General features: G+C 39.6%; 1 protein-coding gene across 10 annotated transcripts in view; it reads right to left on the bottom strand.

The window, feature by feature from the left end:
* The window catches only part of MIA2 (MIA SH3 domain ER export factor 2), a 114,861-nt gene extending 96,626 nt beyond the window's left edge, over positions 1–18,235 (bottom strand). For 8 of the 10 annotated variants that reach the window (XM_063792866.1, XM_063792870.1, XM_063792868.1 and 5 more), the window contains exons 1-4: positions 17,875–18,207; positions 15,043–15,176; positions 11,446–11,532; positions 3,959–5,189 (exon numbers count right to left, since the gene is read on the bottom strand). In XM_063792866.1, coding sequence (XP_063648936.1) covers positions 3,959–5,189; positions 11,446–11,532; positions 15,043–15,176; positions 17,875–17,989 — 1,567 coding nt within the window. In that variant the 5' untranslated portion in view covers positions 17,990–18,207. Of the gene's footprint in view, positions 1–3,958; positions 5,190–11,445; positions 11,533–15,042; positions 15,177–17,874 lie in introns of all 10 variants that reach the window. The other 2 variants (XM_009427730.5, XM_063792872.1) reach the window with 2 other exon arrangements.
* Between the last annotated feature and the right edge of the window lie 5,388 nt (positions 18,236–23,623).

Raw genomic sequence — 23,623 nt, 5'->3', positions numbered from 1 at the left:
TACAAAAGCTATATATAATTCTATTCTCTACGTGCCTTTTTGTCCTAAAAATTACTTTTAAAAAACCCTAAAACTAACATAACTGTCAACAATTCTGTTGTACTATATATGTACATATATAGTATATATGACTAAGAATAAGGCAGCACATAGATTCCCTTCAGATTTCATTCCTGCTATGTATGCATTTGTTAAACAGAAGGTGTAATATCTTAAAAAAAGTATCAGTGTGGTCCTGAAAAACAATAATAAAGAGTAGTAAGTGAATTGTTCAATGTCTAATTTTGCTCTTTGAGCTTATGAGTCTTAACATAGCACTTTGACACTTTCATTTATTTATCATTGTTTAAAAGATGAAAGTCCCAATTGAGCAAACACATACCAGTAATTTAGTAATAGCACCTGTGGATGATAATACTTAACAAGAGCATACAAATCAGGGGTCTGTATTCAAAGGGATTATTGTACATACAGGACTCAAGTAGTGATCTACAATAATGTTTTATGCTATAAGAAAAAAAGGATTATTCAATAATTATACTCAAATTTATATGTAGCTATATTGATTATTTTAAAATACTGTTTTAAACTGCATTTGAAATAAATATATAAGAAAAATGAATATTCCCTATACTATTTTCATATTTAATTATATTTTTAGATATTATTTACACATTTAAACCTAAGCTTTAAGATTTATATTAAATACAGATATGCTTTTATCATTGCTTATTAGCAGAATTTTAAGTCAAATAAAATAATAATTTTTAATATTTAACTGTACTGGGGAGACTTATTATTTAAGTATGCACAATTGGAATCCTTTTGTAAAATCGTTATGCACATTGTAATATAAATAACCATTCCCTAGTTTACCCATTTTGTAAATTCCTAAATCAATATGTTAGTTTTCTATAAATGTGGTTATCTCAAGTCTGAGCCTTTCACAGAGATTCAAGATCAGTGATTCATCTTGCTTATGCACAATAATTACAGCAAGTTTTCATTTGTTATTCCCTGAAAGAGTTGTTGGAATCTGAAAAGATTGGCTGTTTAACTCTTTCTCTAATATCCAGAATATAGGGCCTGTGGCTTTATAGAAATCTCTCTTTTAGGATGCTTTTTTAAAAACAAATTTTTGCATGATCTCGTGTTGCTTTTCATCCAATTTTTATTTAATATTGTAGTGTTTTGGAATAACCCACTTTGTTAATAAATGACGTCTTTTTTTCTGAAATTTAAAAGAATTTCTGAATATTTTCATAAAAGTTCCTCAAAACTAGTTAAAATTGCAGGAACATCCTATTGTCATTTAACTATTTACCAATTTTAGAAATTCTTCCAGTATCTCTATATAAAATGATAAATTTTAAATATATATATATATATGCATTTTTTTTTTTTGAGACTGAGTCTCACTCTATTGCCCAGGCTGGAGTGCAGTGGCGCAATTTCAGCTCGCTGCAACCTCCGCCTCCTGGGGTCCAGTGATTCTCATGCCTCAGCCTCCCAAGTAGCTGGGATTACAGGGGCACACCACCACGCCCAGCTAATTTTTGTATTTTTAGTAGAGACAGGGTTTCATCATGTTGGCTAGGCTGGTCTCGAACTCCTGACTTCAAGTAATCTGCCTGCCTCGGCCTCTCAACGTGCTGGGATTACAGGCATGAGCCACCACACCCCGCCAATATTTTCTTTAGAGAAAAAGTGTCACTGTGTTGCCCAGGCTGGCCTCGAACTCCTAGGCTCAAGCGATTTCCCACCTCAGCCTCCCAAGTAGCTGGGACTATAGGATCACACCAACACTCCCAGCTAAATAAAATGTACGAAAGTGATTTTTTTGTGAACTCCTTTTGTATTCCTTGAGTTTCTATGATTGTGCTCTAAAATATTTTTATATATCAATCTTTGGAATCATCTGGATTTCTGGATCTAATATTGTTTGGTTGTAGTCTGTCTTCCTTCTAATTACTGTGATCTGCCTTTTCATAAATATTCCTTTAGGATCTAACAAGTTTAGAACAAGAGAATTTACCTTTTAATTAGCCTTTAACAACCTAAAAAGGTCTCTAAGCTTTTTAGTCATAAAAAGCATCACGCCTACACCTTTCTCATTTGGAAAAGGGTTAGAATCTAAATATCTATATGTTGGTTGAGGATGTTGAGTAGAGAGCTCACATTTTAGGGAATGTTAAGGTATTACGTATAGTTCTGGAAATTCAAAAAAATCACCTGGTTCTAATGGAAATGTGTTTCCTTCTGAGTTTGTTGCCCTCTTCCTGTAAAAGGTTTTCTGTCATTCTAGGGTTTGTTTTTGTATTATTGGTCAATATTTGCTGCATTTATATTCTGTCCATCATAGAGTCATAAGGATGGAGATGTCGGAAAGTCATAAAGTTTTCTACTTAAAATACCATCCACATGTTTTTAATCATAGAAGTTGCTAGATACCTGGACATCTAGATCTGAAAGTATTATCTTATATTCTGTTGCCCACTGTTGAACTCTCAGAATTCAGGGACTTGAGGGAGAAAGTTGAAAACTTTTTCCCTTTTTTTTTTTTGCTTGAGTTTTCTTATTACCTTGAAACTTAAAGAAAACCCTTGTTATCAGCTGGGCACGGTAGCTCATGCCTGTATTCCCAGCACTTTGAGAGGCTGAAGTCGGAGGATCCCTTGAGCCTGTATTCCCAGCACTTTGAGAGGCTGAAGTGGGAGGATCCCTTGAGCCTAGGAGTTGGGACCAGCCTGGACAACATAAGGAGACCCCATCTCCACGACATATAAAAATAAATTAGCTGGGTGTAATGGTGCACACTTGTAGTCCCAGCTACTCAGGAGGCTGAGGTCGAGGGATAGATTGAGCCCTGGAGATTGAGGCTGCAGTGAACTGTGATCGCACCACTGCACTCCAGCGTAGGTGACAGAGTGAAACCTTGTCTCAAAACAAAAACAAAAGAAAACTCTTGTTATCCTAGTTCTTCTTAGGGAAAACAAAACTGCAGACCTAGAATAAGATCTAATTTAATAATCAAAACTATTTAATTAAACTTTCCTTTAGCTGGCCAGGCACGATGGCTCACACCTGTAATCCTAGCAGTTTGGGCGGCTGAGTGGGGCAGATCGCTTGAGCTCAGGAGTTCAAGACCACCATGGACAACATAGTGAAACCCCGTCTCTACAAAAAATACAAAAATTAGCGGCTGTGTTGGCACGTGGCCATAGTCCCAGCTACTTGGGAGGCTAAGGTGAGAGAATTGCATGAGCCCAGGAGGTCGAGGCTGCGGTGACCTGAGATCATGCCACCGCACTCCAGCTTAGACGATAAAGTGAGACGCTGTCTGAAAAAAAAAAAAAAGTTTCCCTTAGCTTAGGTTTCTAAGAAAATCGTTCAAATATAGTTGTATTGGGAAGGTGTTATTGGGCTAAAAAGCGAATGTGAATGAGAAAATCCACACCTACCAGAATAGCAAATCAATAGACATTATCTAAAATAGGATAATCAAAGCAGGACAGTATAAAGATTCTATTTAGAAAACTCTTAAATACTAAAAAGATACTGCTTTAAAAACAAAAAAAGAAAATTACTGTCTCTGGGAAAGCAGTGGGAGTGGAGGTAGATGGAGAGAACAGAAATTGCTTTTGTCAAAAAAAAAATGCCTTAGCACTATTTCAAATTTTAAACTATTTACATACAATATTCTGATAAAAATTAAAATTTATTGTAAAATACTTTAAGATTTTCTTGGAGCATCTTTAGATCTCCAATCATTGTTTTTCTGTTGAGATTTTATTTTATAATATTAAGATCTAAATTCCAGAGTAAACTGGAAATTGATGAAAGAGCTAAGAATTCTGAAAAACGTGGATTCCTGGACTTTTTCATCTGATTTGCACTTATAAAAATAAATTATGTTTAAAAATAAAATAAATTCTAATGTAAATATTTTCATACCAACCTGACAGACTGTATGAACTTTTGAATATCATAACTTTTGTATTATCTGTGGGATAATTATCAATGGAAAATTCTTCAGTTTCTTCATTTTCAATTACATTATTTTGATCCAGTATCTGTTTGGGAAATGGCAATTCTGTTTCCTTTGGAATGTTCTGGAAGTTCCAAGGGTTGTCAAAATTATACAAGAACTTTTTCAAATATGGTATAGTATCAGATTCGTCTGTTTTTTCTGAGACTGGTTTCTTGTCTATTTGATCTTCTGTTTCTATAATTTTTATCATTTCTATTTCTTGTTCTTTTTCAGGGTCTAATTCACTTGTTAGAGGATGTTCATGTTCATCTGCCCCACCATCTTCTTCATTTTTCCTGTCATCTAACATAATTTTATCTTCCTTGGCATATGCAAAGCCTAGTATAGCAAAACCAAAATCAAACCAACTTGGCTTGAGACTCAAGCTATCATTAGTGATTGTGTCTTTTTTTTCTGTTAATATTTCTGTACATGGAACTGTGGCTTCTTTATCAGATGATATGGAATTGGGAAAATCTTGTAGTGGTGGATTGCTTTCTTCAGCTATTAATTCAAGCCCTGTATCCTCATCTCCAAAACCTAAATAACTTGTAAATCCTCCACCAAACCAACCAGTGGATTGAGGTTTGGGAATGTGCTCTGACTCAGATGCTAGTTCAGACTGTGTCTTTGGCACTGAATCAATTTCTGATTCAGATTCTTGCTGATGTTCTGTTTGAGGCTCACCATTATTTAATTCCTCTAGGTCATTCTCATCTTCCACTGCTATTTTTCTACTCCGAAATGAGCTTTCTTGTACAGGTTCAATAACTGATTCAAAAGCCTTCTCTTCAGCTTGTTCTCCTCCCAATCCAAACCATTCTTTGACTCCAGACACAGCTGAAGATGGTGGGACATGCACTTCTGGAATACGATCCTGTTCCATACTTTCAACAACTACTTCTTCCCAGTCTTTTGATTCACTGGTACTTCCGATATCTTCAGGAGCCTCTAATGCTGGAACTTGGTCTTCAAACAAAGTACTTTCATAAGTTGCATAAAATCCAGGTTCTATCTGAAAATCACTTTCATATATACTAGATTTTTCATCTTTATCTTCTTCATAAGGATATATATTTTCACCATAATCACCGTTTAATTCACTATCTTCATTGTCAAATGTGTAACTTACTCCAAGAAGACAAAGAAAGTCAGATTCCTAAAAGGAAAAAATATATATATGATTAACATGAATGTACTAGAGCTCCTTGTTTCTCCCTGAGTCATTTAAAATGGATGATTGTGATATTCCCAAGACACATGACTAGCTCAACAGCAGAGCAAAAATTCAAACACTTGTATCACAACTGACTTCAAGGCTAATTATGTAAACCTAAATGAAAAACCTTTTACATTATGGTTTTTTGTTTCTTTGTTTGTTTTTAGAGACAGGGTCTTGCTCTGCTGCCCAGGCTGGAGCAGAGCTCACAGCTTGCTTGAACTCCAGGATTCAAACAATCCTCCCTCCTCAGCCTCCCAAGTAGCTGTTACTATACCCAGCTAATTTTTAAAAATTGTGAAGATAGAGTCTCGCTATGTTGCCCAGGCTGAACTTGAACTTCTGGCCTCAAGCATTCATCCTGCCTCAGCTTTCCAAAGCACTGGGATTACAGATGTGAGCCACTGCCCCAGGCCCATTATGATTTATTTGTTATTAAATAGTTGGAATTTTGGGGCCAGGTATGGTGGCTCACGCCTGTAATCCCAGCACTTAGGGAGGCTCAGGCGGGTGGATTGCCTGAGCTTAGGAGTTCGAGACCAGCCTGGCCAACATGGCGAAACCCATCTCTACTAAAAAATACAAAAATTAGCCAGGCATGGTGATGGCGCCTGTAGTCCCAGCTACTCAGGAGGCTGAGGCAGGAGAATTGCTTGAACCCAGGAGGCAGAGGTTGCAGTGAGCCAAGATCGCACCAGTGCATTTCAGCTTGGGTGACAGAGTGAGACTCTGTCTCAAAATAAATAAATAAATAAATAAATAATTTTAAAAATAATTGAAATTTTTGAGAAGCAGAGGCAATCAATGCTTTCAGTGTATTCTGCAAACAAAATCTGATGAAAAGGCATGCATATCCACAAAATCTTGTACCTCCTAAGAACACACTGACTGAACACATGTGTGTTTGCCTTGATTTGAGGTAGGGTTCTATGGTTTGACTGTGTCCCCAAAAACCATATATTGGAAACTTAATCCCAAATGCAATATTGTTGACAGGTGAGGCCTGGTGAGAGGTGATCAGTCCATAAGGGCAGAATGGGTGGGATTAATGCCATTACTGCATGAGCGGGCTTGTTATCACAGGAGTGGGTTCCCTTATAAAAGGACCACCAGTTCAGCGCCTGTCTTGCTCTCTCTCTCTCCCTTTCTCCCCATCTTGCCTTCCAGTATGAGATGTTGCATCAAGAAGACTTCTCAGCCTTCAGAACTGTGAGAAATAAATTTATTTTCTTTGTAAGGTATCCAGTCTCTGGTATTCTGTTATAGCAGCACAACATTGACTAAGAGGGGAATTTCACAGCATATGGTTATAGCTCAGACAGACCAGAGACTCTAAAGCAAGCTTGTCCAACCTACAGCTTACAGGCTGCATGCAGCCCAGGATGGCTTTGAATGTGGCCCAACAAAAATTCATAAACTTTTAAAAAATACTATGGGATTTTTTTTTGCAATATCTCTTTTTAGCTCATCAGCTATATTAGTGTATTTTATGTGTGGCACAAGACAATTAATTCTTCTTCTTCTAGGGTGGCCCAGGGAAACCGAAAGATTGGACACCTCTGCTCTAAAGCATGAAAACCTTGTTAAAAGTTGCACCAAAAGGCTGGACACAGTGGCTTATACCTGTAATTCCAGCACTTTGGGAGGCCAAGGCAGGAGGACCGCTTGAGCCCAGGAGGTCAAGCTGCAGTGAGCCATGATTGCACCACTTCATTCCAGCCTAAGCAACAGGGCAAGATCCTGTCTTTAAAAAAAAAAAAAAAAAAAAAGGTTAGCTAGGTGCGGTGGCCCATGCCTGTAATCCCAGTGCTTGGGGAGGCTGAGGTGGGCAGACTGCTTGAGCCCAGGAGTTTATACCCAGCCTGGGCAACATGGAGAACCCCTGTCTCTACAAAAAAATACAAAAATTAGCCAGGCATAGTGGCATGCACTGTAGTCCCAGCTACTCTGGAGGCTGAGGTGGGAAGATCACTTGAGCCTGGGAGGTTGAGGCTCCAGTGGACTATAATTGCACCACTGCACTCCAGCCTTGGTGACAGAGTGAGACCTGTTTTAAAAAAAAAAGAAAAGTTGCACTAAAACAATTTGACTTCATTTATTGAGATATTGCATACAGCCAATGGAAGTGAGGATCTACTTGCTCATCTCACAGAACCACCAAATCGTTAAGAAGAAACATGATGAAGACTTTTTTTTTTAATCTGAATGTTAGAAATAGTGATGTGTGCTGCCTTTGGATATTACCATTAGGAAATGAGAATAAAGTTTAGGTTTTTTAAAGAATAAGCTTCAGAATTGCAATTTTAAAATATATACTTGGCACTGCAGTCTAGTACATGATTAAGAACAGACTCTGGAGTCAAACCCTTTGGCTTCAATGCCCAACCCTGCCATCTACTACCTCTGTGAACTTGGGTGAATTTTATGATCTTTCTATGCCTCAATCTCCTTCATCTGTAAGATGGGGATGTTGGGGCTCAGAAATACCCCTGAAATGAAGGCATCAGAAGCAAAATTATTTTCTGACCTTCTCCTATTCTCCACCTCTCAGTCTCATTTTCCCCTGAGGCTAGTCATAGAAAGTAGAATCCCTCTTTCCCAAGGCAGGTCATAGAAACCAGAACCCCTTTTCTCCAAAGCCAGCCATATAATCTAAAATTATTACTCTAATTTTTCCTCCTCTTTTCTATGCAAAGCTATTTATAAATTATCTGACCTACCTTGTTTGATTGTAGGGCGTAAGACCCCCATTCCAGGGAAGGCCCTGCCCTATAGCCAGAAAGATGCAATGCATGCTCAGCAAAGCCAAGAAGAATCCAGACAGACAGGCTTTTCTGGGTTCCCCCACTCAGTCTACTGCATTAGATCATACCCTTTTTGTTCAGTCATATCTCTACAGGGCTATCCATACTTTATTGAAGCTAAGCATAAAAATGGACAGTTTCCTCTGTATCTTCGGGTCTTCATTCTTTTTTCTGTTTGTTTTTTGAGATGGAGTCTCGTTCTGTCGCCCAGTCTGGAGTGCAGTGGCATGATCTCCACTCACTGCAACCTCTGCCTCCCGGGTTCAAGCAATTCTCCTGTCTCAGCCTCCCAAGTAGCTGGGAAAACAGGCGCACGCCACCACACCTGGCTGATTTTTGTATTCTTAGTAAAGACGTGGTTTCACCGTATTGGTCAGGCTGGTCTCAAACTCCTGACCTCAGATGATCCACCTGCCTTGGCCTCCCAAACTGCTGGGATTACAGGCATGAGCCACCACCCCCAGCCTGGTTCTTGATTCTGAAGTTTCGTGTGTCACGTAAAATTGTGATCAAATAAATTTGTATGCCTTTTCACTTATTAATCTTCCTTTTGCAAGTTGACTTTTCATCTGACTTTCAGAGGGAAATTTCCTCCTTGAATCCTCCAGGGAAACTGACAGTACCTATTTTACCGAGGTGTCATGAGGATTAAATGAGTCAAGTGTTTAGAATAGTAACTGTCTCTAGTAAATACTCCCATATCCCAGCCCAAAGTTACAGTACCCCAGATACAATGAGAAATGTGGGGATAAAAGGCCCAAATCGTCTTGCCTCTCTCTCTATTAAAGACAACTCCAAAGGGCCATTGCAGCTCCAGAGCTCCTTAGGAAATCAACTGAGACCTTCACTGCAACTACATCACAATTTGACTTCTCTGTCTGCCTGGTCATGCTTCTTTTTTCTTTGTCTTCTTTTTTTTTTTTTGAGACAAAGTTTCACTCTGTCACCCAGGCTGGAGTGCAGTGGAGCAATCTTGGCTCACTGTAACCTCCGCCTTCCGGGTTCAAGCAATTCTCCTGCCTCAGCCTCCCAAGTAGCTGGGATTACAGGCGTGCACCACCACACCCAGCTAATTTTTGTATTTTTAGTAGAGACGGGGTTTCACCATGTTAGTCAGGCTGGTCTTGAACTCCTGACCTCAAGTGATCCGCCCATCTCAGCCTCCCAAAGTGCTGGGATTACAGATGTGAGCCACAATGCCCAGCCAAGTCCCGCTTTTTCTTTTGTTCTTCACAGGTGCTATTCCCAAGAGTACTACCCAGCAAACTTCTTGGATGCAAAGATTCATCTCAATATCTGTTTCCCAGGGAACTTGACATAAGAATTTGAGGCATCTGTGTGCTACTTTGTGCCTGGCACTGTGCTAGGTGCTGGGATTCTGCAGTAAACAACAGAAAAAACTAATTGTAAATTGCAATAAATGAGGACAGGTGTGGTGGCTCACACCTGTAATTCCAGCACTTTGTGAGGCCGAGGCAAGTGGATCACTTGAGGTCAGGAGTTTGAGACCAGCCTGACCAACATGGTGAAACCCCATCTCTATTAAAAATACAAAAATAGCCAGGCTTGGTGGTGGGTGCCTGTAATCCCAGCTACTTGGAAGGCTGAGGCAGGAGAATCACTTGAACCCAGGAAGCGGAGGTTGCAGTGAGCAGAGATCATGCCATTGCACTCCAGCCTGAGCAATAAGAGGCGAAACTCCATCTCAAAAAAAAAAAATGCAATAAGTGCTATGAAGGAAATAAACAGAAAGCTGTGATTAAGAAGCAATAATTCCTTTAGAATCATCATGGAAGGCCTCTCCAAGGCACTGGTTTTTATTTTTAATTTTCAAACTCAGCATACTTTCATTTCAGTTTTATTGAGGTATAATTGGTATACATAAACTGCATATAATGAATGTATGCTTTTGAACAAATGTATACACTTGTGTTGCCATCACCACAATCCAGATATTAAAACATATCCTTTGCTTCCAAAAGTTTCCTAGGAGGCACTAATGTTTAATCTCAGGCCTAATGGATAAGAAGGAACTAGCCAAGTGAAGTATTTGGGGAAAGCATTCCAACCAGAAGAAATAGCCTGTTTGGGTCCCCAGGCTGGGAAAGAGCCTGGCATGTTCTAAGAACAGTCAAAAGTCCAGATTAGCCAGGATCATGGTGAGTGAGGGGAGAGTGGCACCAGAGACAGGGTCAGCAAAGGAGGCAGGAGCAGATCATGTGGGACTGCGAAGCCAGGGTAAGAAGTCTGGGATTTATTCCAGGTCCAGTGAAAAGCCACTAAAGGGCTTTAACCAAAGGAATGACATAATCAGATTTTTTGTTTTTACAAGATTCATTACTGTTTGGAGAATGGATTGAAAGAGGGCAAAAGTATAGGCAAGAAGTATAGTTAGAAGGCTATTTAGTATTCTAATCAATAGATGAAGCTGCTCGTGTTGGCACACCTGTAGTCCCAGCCATTGGTGAGGCAGAGGCGGGAGGATTGCTTGAGCCCCAGAAATTCTGGGCTGTAGTACAGTTTGATTGTACCACTGCTTTCCAGCCAAGAGATGATGGTGCCTTGAATTAGGGCGAAAATGGAATTGAAGAGAAGACAATATACTCCAGATATATTTTAGAGATAGAACTGACAGGACCAATTATTATACAGTAAATAGACAGCTAATCCCAGAGTTTGTGATGGGAAAGAGCCAAAAAATAGGCAGTTTGTTTAACTAGATAGACTCACTTCTCGCTGACCTTATTTAAGGTAAATTGGCTTAACCCAGAATCTGAATTAAATGAGCTAACCAAGTTTATTAATTGAAAAGTCACCTCCTGATTCCCTTGAAGCCCAACATTATCATGCTCATGAAAAACTCCAACAGCAAAAGAGGATGTACAGATATGAGACTAAGGAGTGTGGTGGAAAATAAACTTTTATCTTAGTAAGACAATAGCATTAGTAATAATATATAACACTGAGCATTTAGTGCTGTTCTATGTACTTTACATATACTCATTTATTCTTCAATATATGTAAGGTAGCACTATATTATACTCAGCACCCCCATTTTACAGATAAGGAAATTGAGGCATACCAGGCCACATAGCTTGTAAGTGGTTGAGTCAGACTTTAAACTCAGTCCATCTCCAGAATCCATGCTCTTAACAATTACACTCTACTGCCTGTCTGTTAATTGTTCAGAAAGCAAAATCTTTTACTGTCACCTAATTTGTCTTACTTAATTTTATTCAAATATTCAAGCTATTCCTAGAGTAAGTTCTCAGGCCAACTATTTTATGCATTTACTATAAAAGGTACATAACCAATAGGCACTGATACCTGGGAAAACTGTTTTAACCAAGAAATTTTAAATTCAATTAACAACTGAGAATGAGTTTACTCACTTTCGTTGACATCTGAATTTCCTCAGATATGAACACCTCTTCAATCTGGACTGCATCTCTGGGAAAATATCCAAACTCCTTTCCTTTCTGTCAAAATGAAGAACAAAGATTATCGAGGAAGAACGATCAAAGCAATAATAATTATTGAACCTAATTTTGTCCCATGTCCTTGGCTTTCATCTACTCTGAATCGCAAACATTACTCGACTATCAATTTCCATATAAAAAAGAGTGAAATAATATTCTTTTGTTATTCAAAAGAAGAGCATTTATTTAAGGAACAAAGAGCCAAATCATAAAATGTCACTGTTTCAAACTTCAGAAGGAAACCTGTTCCACTTACTCATTTTATTCGTTTTTCTGTTCTTTAACGACCTTTCTTGTCCAGGTCAACTGCAGATTTACACTAGTAGACCTGGGATATCAAAAGGCAAGGCAATGGCGGCGGTAGCCAAGCTAGATGGAGTAGTGACATATTCAATGTTTTCAGGATGTTGAAATCAGACAGGCGGTTTAAACTCTGAAGGGCCACAAATGGATTCATCATGATAGTAAAGGTCTACAAGTCCTTCAGGGAGGATTTGGTTCCATTCTACTTTTCTGGGGCTGCCTTGATAACAGAGATCCTCTTAACCCAGTTCAAGCACAGGCAGATTGTGCCCCAAGGGTGAAGGCTTACCCATCCACCCTCAGCGCATTTCCTAACCCTGTTAAAGTTTTAAAGAACATATTTCTTTTGGCCCTCTAATCCAGCACCATTATACCTCAACTGTGATTTGTCCAGCTCTCCAGTTGCCATAACTATTTGGAAACTGACAGACTGTGGGTCCACAGTGTGGTTCCTTAAACAGCTAACTGCATGAACTAAACATCAAATGCACAAAACTAAATGTGCCTAAAACTTCACCCTGGCTGCACACATTAAACACTGCTTTTGTGTGGAACCATTATTTTCACGTATAGTAAATAAAGAATGCTTTCTTTGCCTTTTATGACACCTAAGATGTCAGTTTTTGTATGGCTGCATTGGATGCCTCCAATGAATTCAAGATATAGATTTTTTTTTGTTTTTGTTTTTGTTTTTTAATAGAGACAGAGTCTTGCTCTGTTGCCCAGGCTGGAGTGCAGCAGTGCAATCATAGCTTACTGTAACCTCTAACTTCCAGGCTCAAGCTGTCCTCCTGCCTCTGCCTCCCTCAGCCTCTGAAGTAGCTAGGACTACAAACATGTACCACAACACCCCACTAATTTGTGTGTGTGTGTGTGTGTGTATTCTTGCTATGCTGCCCAGGCTGGTCTCGAACTCTTGGTCTCAAGTGTTCCTCCTGCCTCAGCTTCCCAAAGCACTGGGATTATAGGCATGAGCCACCACACCTGGCCTTAGACTGGCATTTTAAAGGCACCAGAAGCAGTAGGGAAAGTTGGGAACTGCAGAGGCCAGACAAGCAATTCTGGCCAGTGACAATCAGAAGTCCAGTCCTATAGCCCCTGATGGGAAAAGCAGAATTTTTAAATAAAATATGCTCCTTCAAACAGTGACCACAGAGGCTATACAAAAAAAGAGGTCTGGTGCATATGTAATATGGAAGTGATATATGTATCAAGTCGACCATGCTTGTTCAGCTTGGGAGTAAAAGTACTTATCATAGCACCTTTTCATTATAAACCATAATGATACAATCAAAGATAAACCTTTTTTCAATGGAAAGTATTAATCATTAATTTTCCCATGTTATATATTCAGAGATGATTTAACCTTCTAGGAATTTCAGCATACTAAAGCTTCGGGCCAAATAAAAAGCTCTATCAGCTAGGTTTTTTTGTTTTTTGGGGTTTTGTTTTGTTGTTTTTTTTTTTTTTTTGAGACAGGGTCCACTTTGTAACCCAGGCTGGAGTGCAGTGGTACAATCATGGTTCACTGCAGCCTCTACCTCTGGGCTCAAGCGATCCTCCCACTTTAGCCTCTCAAGTAACTGGCTTTACAGGCATGCACTACTACACCCGGCTAATTTTTATATTTTTAGTAGAGATGAGGTTTCGCCATGTTGTCCAAGCTGGTCTCAACCTCCCGGCCTCAAGTGATCCGCCCACTTTAGCTTCCCAAAGTGCTGATATTACAGGCATGAGCCACCAAGCCTGGACCAAGCTGTTATTTTTTTATATAAAAACTTATACACCTAGGGCCGGGCATAGTGGCTCACGCCTGTAATCCCAGCCCTTTGGGAGGCCAAGGCAGGTGGATCACCTGAGGTCAAGAGTTCCAGACCAGCCTGGCCAACATGGTGAAACCCCGTCACTACTAAAAATACAAAAATTAGCCAGGTGTGGTGGCAGACACCTGTAATCCCAGCTACTCGGAAGGCTGAGGCACGAGAATAGCTTGAACCCGGGAAGCAGAGGTTGCAGTGAGCTGAAATCGTGCCACTGCACTCCAGTCTGGGTGACAGAGAGACTCTGTCTCAAAAAAAAAAAAAACTTGTACACCTAGCTTCCCTAGCTACCAGCCTTTCTGGGGATCTCTTCAATAACAACTCAGCCCTTCATTTGCTCAGAAACACATGTCTTTGAATCTGATTAACTAAAACTTTGCAGTCTCTTTAAAACTTGACCATTGGCAGGGCGCAGTGGCTCACGCCTGTAATCCCAGCTCTTTGGAAGGCCAAGGCGGGTGGATCACCTGAGGTCAGGAGTTTGAGACCAGCCTGACCAACATGGTGAAACTCCATCTCTGCTAGAAATACAAAAAGCAGCCGGGCATGGTGGCACACGCCTGTAATCCCAGCTATTCGAGAGGCTGAGGCAGGAGAGTTGCTTGAACCTGGGAGGCAGAGGTTGCAGTTAGCAGAGATCGCGCCACTGCACTCCAGCCTGGGCAACAAGAGCGAGACTTTGTCTCAAAAAACAAACAAACAAAAACCTTGACCATTGGCAGCACCAAGAAATGACTGGGGTTGCCTAGCCATCCCATAATATGAAGTCCCTCCAAATAAATATAAAAATATAATTTTAAAAACAATGCATGCTATGTAAAAATAAATTCAAGGCATTCTCTTAGCTCTCCATCCCAACCATACTGCCTTCCCAAAAAGCCTCTTTTATAGAAATATTGGAACCACCACTGAACATGATCATTTTTGTTTGTTTAAATACATTAAGGATTCTTAATATATACACAGTGTTTTGAAATTCTTAACGTTTCTTTAAAGATGAAAAGCAGGTATCCTTGGGCGGGTGCGGTGGCTCACACCTGTAATCCTGGCACTTTGGGAGGCCGAAGCAGGCAGATTACTTTAGCTCAGGTGTTTGTGACCAGCCTGGGCAACAGAGTGAAATGCTGTCTCTACCAAGAATACAAAAATTAGCCGGGCGTGGTGACACACACCTGTAGTCCCAGCTACTCAGGAGGCTGAGGTGGGAGGATGGCTTGAGCTCAGGAGTTGGAAGCTGGAAGTTGTAGTGAGCTGTGATCACACCACTGCATTCCAGCCTGGGCGACAGAGCCAGGCCCTGTTTCCAAAAAAAAGAAAAGAAAAGGAAGGAATCTTTGTGCAAGTTGGTCATTTATTCTGCATTCAATTTTTAAGAGTAGTTACTTACACTTCCTGCCCACAAATCTTCCCTTTCTCCTGCAAGTTTAACATAAACAGATATCTCTTCTCCCTTAGTGAAGTTCAGGTATCGGCAGTCAGGTCCTCTATAATCTCTCATGGCTGAGACTCTGTTTATTAAAGCTATGTAAAACATGTAAAGAAAAATACACACTTTAAATTAAAATGATATTTCTCCCCCTTTCATCTTGCTGTCCCTCAATCCATCCTATATGTTTCCAAATGCTAATTTCTTTATATCATTTATGGCCTCAAAAACCTACATAGCCTTCCCACTGCATGCAGAATCGAGTCTAAGCCTCTGGGCCTGGTATCCAAGGCTGTCCATAACCTGGTCCCCTTTCTCTATTTGAAAGGACCTCTTCCTATCCCTTCACACAGACTTGGCTACACTCAAGTTTGTTTATCCATTGTCCCTAGAACATATCATTATCATTCTCTAGTCTGTAGGAAAGGACAAAAGATAATCAGTTTTCTTCCTGGCACTTACTATATTCTAGGCATTATGATAAGTGCTCTCATATTTTTATTTTATTAAATCCTCAAAACAGACCTATGAGGTAAATAATTTCATCTTAGTCTAATAAATGAGCCTTTAGTGAAGGCTCAGATAATTGGTCACATAGCCCTAGTGGAGCCCAATTTGCCCTGAGGTTCTTCTCACTGCAAAATCCTCTTCCTTATTCTGAGCTTTTCTTTCTGTCCTTTCCCCAACCTAGACACCATTTTGCCCCCTTCATGCTTAAGTCATGTCCTGCTTCCTCTATGAAGCAGCCTGATTATTCCAGCCTACTGCGATTGCCCTTTCTCTGAACTTTAATATTGCCTATTATCCTTACTAGGCTGCATCACTATTTACTGTTTCATTTTAACCTGTCTTGTCATCCTTCACTAAAATTAAATTTTCTGAAGGGGAAGAAACTTATCTCACATCTCATTTGATTCCCCTTACCTGCATAGCACCTGCCCCCCGCCCAACCCAACGTGTAGTAGGCCTCAATAACTATGAACGAATCACAGCCACATATGCCAGATTCAGCAGTTCAACACATGAATATACACACCATATTACCTATTATAATTATACAAACATATGTAAAATAAGATATTTTTATTGTCATGCAATTAAAGTTAAAATAACATTATAAATTTCTATAAATTTGAATGTTCCCTTTTCATGTTCTATATCTGGCCCTAAGGAAACTAAAATGAAGTTGTAATATAAAGAGGGAAAGAAAGATTTTTTTTTTCTTTATATATATTTTTTTGAGGCAGGGTCTTGTTCTGTTGCCCAGGCTAGAGTGCAGTGGCATAATGATAGCTGACTGCAGCCTCCACCTCCCAAGTTTAAGCCATCCTCCCACCTCAGCCTCCCTAGTAGCTGGGACTATAGCTTGTGCCACCATGCCCAGCTAACTTTTTTGATTTTTTGTAGAGATGAGGTCTCACTATGTTGCCCAGGCTGGTCTCAAACTTCTGGACTCAAGTGATCCTCCCACCTCAGTCTCTCAAAGTGCTGGGATTACAGGTGCAAGCCACCACACCCAGCAAAAGATTATTATGATAATAAAACATCATCTAGTAAACTTCTCTATATATTACATTATATGTCCAAAAAGTTAAGGAAGAATGTTTACTCATAATTATTACTTATAAATTATTTATGTTTATACTAATAACATTTTTCATTTTTCATTTTCATGTTGCAAATTAGAAGTAATTCTCACAGCTGGGCATGGTGGCTTATGCCTGTAATCTTAGCACTTTGGGAGGCTGAAGCAGGTGGATTCCCTGAGCTCAGGCTGGGCAACACAGTGAAATCCCATCTCTACTAAAATACAAAAAATTAACCAGGTGTGGTGGTGTGCGCCTATAATCCCAGCAACTCGGGAGGCTGAGACAGGAGAATCGCTTGAACCTGGGAGGCAGAAGTTGCAGTGAGCCGAGATCGTGCCATTGCACTCCAGCCTGGGTGACAGAGCAAGACTCCATCTCAGAAAAAAAAAAAAAAAAAAAAAGGTAGAATTTATTTAAAGCAATTTTTGATTCTGCTGAGAGAGAAAAAATATGTATTTATTATAAAATAAAAACAAAAGGAAAAATAACTTATTTAAAGCAACTCTAATATATTGGGATGTAATTTATTTTGCACCATAAAACTAATAACAGAAATAAGTTCTTTAACAATAGAATGGAAATTAATTTCCATTTACAGTAAAGAAAGCTTTATATTCAATGATATAAATAAAAAATTTATATTCTAGCCCTGATTTCAGTATTTTTACATAATAAATAACACAGAAATGATTAACATTTGGTAAAGTTTAGAAGAATAAATCATGATGGTTTGAAATAAAAACACTTTTTAGGAACGTCACGAGAATCAGAAAGTTCTGAGTGTGAAACAGAAACTAAAAAGTAAAAGGCCTTCATAAATAAAGGCCTATCAAATTAGCCTGATGTCTTTTTTTATATGAATCAATTAGATTTATCTTTTTTTTTTAATGGGCAGCCTTCTGAGCCAGAATAGGCTCAGAGACTCCTAGATTAATCTTTAAAAATAGTAAAAGGACTGATTAGTTTTTTAACTTCTGATATATTTCTATAGCAGACTGATTTTTGCTATTTGTATATTTGTATTAAATACTACCACAAAATGCTTTGCTTCCAACATTTCTTTTTTATACCAAGCTGTACTTCATAATCCATATATTTCTCAATGATATCAATACTCATTTTTATCATGCGTGACCACAATAAGATTTTATGTCATTGCAGAGCCTCAATTTAGGAGGAGAAGAAGCGGGGGAAGCAAACTTACTTTCACATTCCAAGTCACCACATTTTTTAAGGTCTGCCAGCAGTTTTGTACTCTCCAGACACTTTGTCAGAGAAATAGCCAGAAGAAGGATTCTGTGAACGCCAAATTTCGCCATGCTAAAACAAGCAACCGGGAATCCCAAGTGAAGTTTAAGCCAATTGTTCAGGTTGTAGAGATGTCAGCCAAAACTGGAGATATTCTACTCTCTTCACTAACTATAAGAGAAAAAGGGTTGAAGTTTTAAAAATCTCTTGATAACTACATTTTTCTATCGGCTTGTTGGTTTAACTTGAGAGACAAACACTGTTTTCAATCTGCAGTGTCAGGTATTCCTGTAATACCTAAGGGTTTAATAATTAACAAGGATTTTTAGTTGGACCAATGTGTTATAAAGGAAGCCCATGTAAAACTGTCTCACTTAAAGGTACCTTGTGTTCAACAGGATAGTTTTTAAGTAGGCCTCCGCAAAAGGGTAGTTACCTGCAAATACTAATTTCAGTGGATAACGTATATAGTTGTGTGCAAAAAGAGTAATAATTTATGTTAAAAGAATGGCTTTGAAATATGGTGAAAAGTATTTTTAAAAAGATTCCACTTTTCTATTTAAAAACCCCTTATTGTTACTATGAAGTTAAAACTTATTTAGTTAAGAACAATAGTTGAAATGTAGTAAGTACTTACTATGTTCCAGGTACTGTCTTAAGTAAGTACTTAAATATATGATCTGATATAACCTTCACACCAACTCTCTGAGGTAGGTAATATTATCGTCCCCACTTTTGTATATAAGGAAACTGAGGCACAGAGAGATGGGTTAAATCACTTACTCAATGGCACATATGAGTGGAAAAGAAATGTTAACCTAGGCACAATGAGACCCCATACTTATAACCAACCACTTGCTTTACCACCAAGAATCAAGTCATCTGCCATTGAAAGAGGTCACTCTGTCTACAACAATACTACTCCAGAAACAGCAGGTAGAGTATTACTCCATGCTTTAAAAACTGTATGCATATTTCTTTAAGTGGACAGAGAATGAAAGAGAGATATCTGAATAAGTGCCCCCCCACATGGTAGAAGTATACAGTGTGATTTCCGGTGGTATTTATTTTCTTCTTTGTAGTTTCCTATATTGTTTGGCTTTCTTTTTTAAAAAAGAAAGCATGTCTTTTTTAGTTTTGTTTTGTTTTTGAGACAGAGTCTTACTCTAGCCCAGGCGGGCCTCCCAGGCTTGAGCAATCCTTCCACCTCCCCTTCCTGAGTAGCTGAACCACAGGCATGCGGGACACAGCTGGCTAATATTTTATTTTTAGTAGAGATGAGGTCTCACTGTGTTGGCCAGGCTGATCTTGAACTCCTGGACTCAAGTAATCCTCCTGCTTCAGCCTCCCAAAGTGCTGGGATTACAAGCATAAGTCACCACACCTGGCCCGTATATTATTTTAAAATAAAATAAATCAGCTGGGCGCGGTGGCTCACATCTGTAATCCCAGCACTTTGGAAGGCCGAGGTGGGTGGATCATGAAGTCAGGAGATTGAGACCATCCTGGCTAACACAGTGAAACCCCGTCTCTACTAAAAAATACAAAAAATTAGCCAGTAGTGGTGTCTGGCGCCTGTATTCCCAGCTACTCGGAAGGCTGAGGCAGGAGAATGGCCTGAACCTGGGAGGCGGAGCTTGCAGTGAGCCGAGATCGCGCCACTGCACTCTAGCCTGGGCGACAGAGCGAGACCCCGTCTCAAAAAAATAAATTAATTAAATTAAAAAATAAAAATAAAAAAATAAATCAGCCGGGCCCGGTGGCTCATACCTGTAATCCCAGCACTTTGGAAAGCCAAGGCAGGAGGATCACCTGAGGTCAGGAGTTCAAGACCAGCCTGGCCAATATGGTAAAACCCCATCTCTACTAAAAATACAAAAATCAGCCAGGTGTTGTGGCAGGCACTTGTAATCCCAGCTACTTGGGAGGCTGAGGTAGGAAAATCGCTTGAGCCCAGGAGGCAAAGGTTACAGTGAGCTGAGATTGCGCCACTGCACTCCAGCCTGGGCAACAGAGAGAGAGTCCATCTCAAAAAAATAACAATAATGAAAAAATAAATAAATAAATACTAAAATAAAGCTATGAAAATCCAGTCATTTGAAGGTTACTGTCACTCAAAAAGGATCAAAATCCCACATTGGAAATTTTTGGGTAAAACTGTAGGTCTCAGTCGATTTTCAGAAACCATGGTTGTCCTATTTCATTCTTGGGAAAATATTTGTCTAAGCCCTCCTTTGCTGTACTTTTTCACTGTATTTGGGCATATCAGTGAGCACACAGTTGGTCTTCTGATTCTTAGGTCAGAACCCAGCACTTGTATGATGTCACACTCCCCTCTAGTGCCTGACACAAATAGGACAAATACCCAGCCCCCGAGCAAGCTAAAGTGAAGGAAGGACTTTTGCTTTCAAGATCCTAAGTAAAGGAAGTTTGTTTGTTGGTTTGTTTTCAAAAAACAACGATCAGTAGGAAGCCCGCTCTCTCAGAGCTAAGATTTTGATATCCTTCAAAAGAATCTGATAGAGCATGCATTTCAGGATAATTTGGCTTGCAACAGAGCACTGCACAGTTGTATGCATACATACACAAAAAGGTGTAGGTTAGGCCAGGTGCCTCACAACTGTAATCCCAACACTTTGGGAGACTGAGGCAGGAGGATTGCTTGACCCCAGGAGTTTGAGGCTGAGTGAGCTATTGTCACACCACTGCATGCCACCCTGCGTGACAGAGTGAGACCCTGTCTCTATTTTTTTAGAAAAGATGTAGGTTAGTTTCTTGAGTACCTTTGCAAATCTACAAGCTGTGTTGTTAAGGACATTTAAAGAAGGATCAGCTCTTCAGCGTCAAAATTTAGCTCAGGGTTATTTGCATATTTTATATTACCAAATCCAGTATTAAATCAATAACATTTAGTAATTAATGTAGTTTAACTCTCCTTGTTTTTGTATTAAATATTAAAGACAATATAAAGAATTTATGGATAAATTCAGAAGTAATTGACTTAATCATGTTCTAAGTTAAGAACAGCAAGGGCCCAGCAAAATCTAAATTTGGTATTCATTGGCCTGAGGGAGATTTCAGTCAAGAAAAATTTTTGCCTAAGATGCCGGTCTGGAGAGATTTGCTCCTATTAGAAATGCTCCCACACTCGTGCTACTTAATGCATTCAGATGATCTCATTTTATGTTCAGATCATTATTTAAGTTATAATTTAACAAGATATCTGAAAATGTGGTAGCACAATGTTGATGAACTATCTCTAACAAACTGGATGAGGAGATGGCACATGAAAGGGACAAGAGCATTTGGTTAAAAGAAACTAAAGTGTGACTTTCACTATGAAAAATAGTCATATTAACTTAGCCAGATATTATCTAATTGCTGATGCATTTTGCAGAATATATCAAATTCATCAAATGTAATGCTAAATGTTAGTACTGAGGAAGGCGTCATGGTAACACAACTCAGCCAGGAATACTGATTTGGAAGGCCTATACTATTCTTTACAAACCATATGGGAAGTAAGAGTACTTACTGCATAATGCCAAAGAATGAATCATCAGCCAGCCATGGCGGCTCATGCCTGTAACCCCAGCACTTTGAGAGGCCAAAGCAGGAGAATCACTTGAGCCCAGGAGTTCGAGACCAGCCTGGGCAGCCTGAGCAACATAGGGAGATCACATCTCTATAAAAAAAGAAAGATTAAATGAGCCAGATATAGTGGCACATGCTGTAGTCCTAGCTACCTGGGAGGCTAAAGCAGGAGGATCTCTTGAATCCAGCGGTTCAAAACTGCAGTGAGTTATGACTGTCACTGCACTCCAGCCTGGGTGACAGAGCGAGAGTCCGTCTCAAAAATAATAATAATAATAATAATAATAATAATAATGAACCCTCAAAGCCACACATATTCAGTACCTAGACATAGAATCACAGAGCAACCCTTTCCATGAGAATATAAAGACAGAATCATGAATGCTGCCCTTCTACTGCTTGGTGATGTTATTTCTGATACTATATATATAGTACAGTCTTCTCTCTTAGTATCTCAGATTTCCTAAAGTGGGAACATATTTCCTCCAACATCTGCCTGTTACTCTGGCAATTTATAAGACACAGAAATTTAATTAGAAGGTACTTGGATAAGGAGAACTGATTAATCTAGAGGGATTTTACTATGGATGAGGATAGAGCCTTTGGAAACAGTTCCCATGGTATGATGTGTGTGTAGTGAGAGATAAGACCCAGGTGAGATTAAGATTTTAGACTTGTGGGGAAGACATGGAGATGGCCCTCCACATCCGCTCTCCAAGATAGGACTTTCTGCCCACCTACAGGGAGTACAGTTAGTAAACAGCCTCCACTGGCAGCTATGTCAGGGCCTGCCTCAGCTGCAGAGACCTATACCAGCACCCGCAGAGACAAATACCCAGCTCCTGAGCAAGCTAAAGTGAAGGAAGGACTTTTGCTTTCAAGGTCCTAAGTAAAGGAAGTTTGTTTGTTTTCCAAAAACAATGATCAGTAGGAAGCCTGCTCTCTCAGAACTAAGATTTTTATATTCTTCAAAAAATCTAATAGAGCCTGCATTTCAGGATCATTTGGCATATGACCTTACCCAAGATCACCCCTGCCAGGGTGATCCAGTGAATCTAGTGAATAAACAAGAGGGTACAAAGGCAGAGTCATTTCAGCCTCATGTGGGACAACCTGATGGGCATTTCTCACCTAGAGCTTCCTGTTGGGTTGACTGAGTCTTTGCAGGGCCTGCATTGCAGTTTGACTTCCCACTCTGCCCAATCCTGCTATCTGCCACTTCCTTTCATAGGTTTGATTCTTTGAACCCCAAACTCTATCTCAGCATCCGCTTCTAGAGGACCTAACCTCAGAAGCTGGTGATTCACGGCACAAAAAGAGGAGATGACAGAACATGCACATTTTGACTTGACACATCATCTGTGCTAGTCACGCCACGGCTTTCCTTTTTTTTTTTTTTTTTTTTTGATTTTGAGACAGAGTCTTGCTAATTTTTATATTTTTTTTGTAGAGACGGGGTTTTGCCATGTTGGCTAGGCTGGTCTCGGCCTCCTGACCTCAGGTTATCCACCCACCTAGGCCTCCCAAAGCACTGGGATTACAGTTATGAGCCACCACGCCCGACCAATGGCTTTTCTTATGTTTGTTGTTTTGTGTCGTTGAAGACCACATTGTAATTCTACCACTTTTTCCCATTGTATCTCTATCAATAAGAATTTTACCAGGAAACAGATGGACATTCAATTTTAAGGGGATAGCACTCCTCAATGATTTAGGAGAATTTAATAAAAGGACTATTTACAAAGGTGGGGACACGGTTAAGGGAAACCAACAAAGGATGTAACATCCCCAGGCAGGCAGGAATGTGACCACTGACTGGAAAGAGCTTAGGAGAGGACGGCTGAACAGGAACCTGAAGTCTTCAGTAAAGGAACTCAGTCAAGATAACCTCACCCTACTCCCACCTTCTGATCTCCGGATGGAGCCTCCCACTTGCCAAACCCAGCCAAATGCTGGCAAATAATGGAACCCACTGAAGCAGTCCTAAAGGTCTATGTTCCAGGGACACCGAGCAGAATGGCAGAATGAAGAGTGGATTAGGAAGAGCAAAAAGAGAATACCCCCACACATTGTCATTATTCCTTTACAAGTTGTTTCAGAATAATAGTATG

Source organism: Pan troglodytes, chromosome 15 (genome assembly GCF_028858775.2).
Source record: "Pan troglodytes isolate AG18354 chromosome 15, NHGRI_mPanTro3-v2.0_pri, whole genome shotgun sequence".
Classification (NCBI taxonomy): Eukaryota; Metazoa; Chordata; class Mammalia; order Primates; family Hominidae; genus Pan; species Pan troglodytes.
This window is presented reverse-complemented; position numbering and strand designations above follow the sequence as displayed.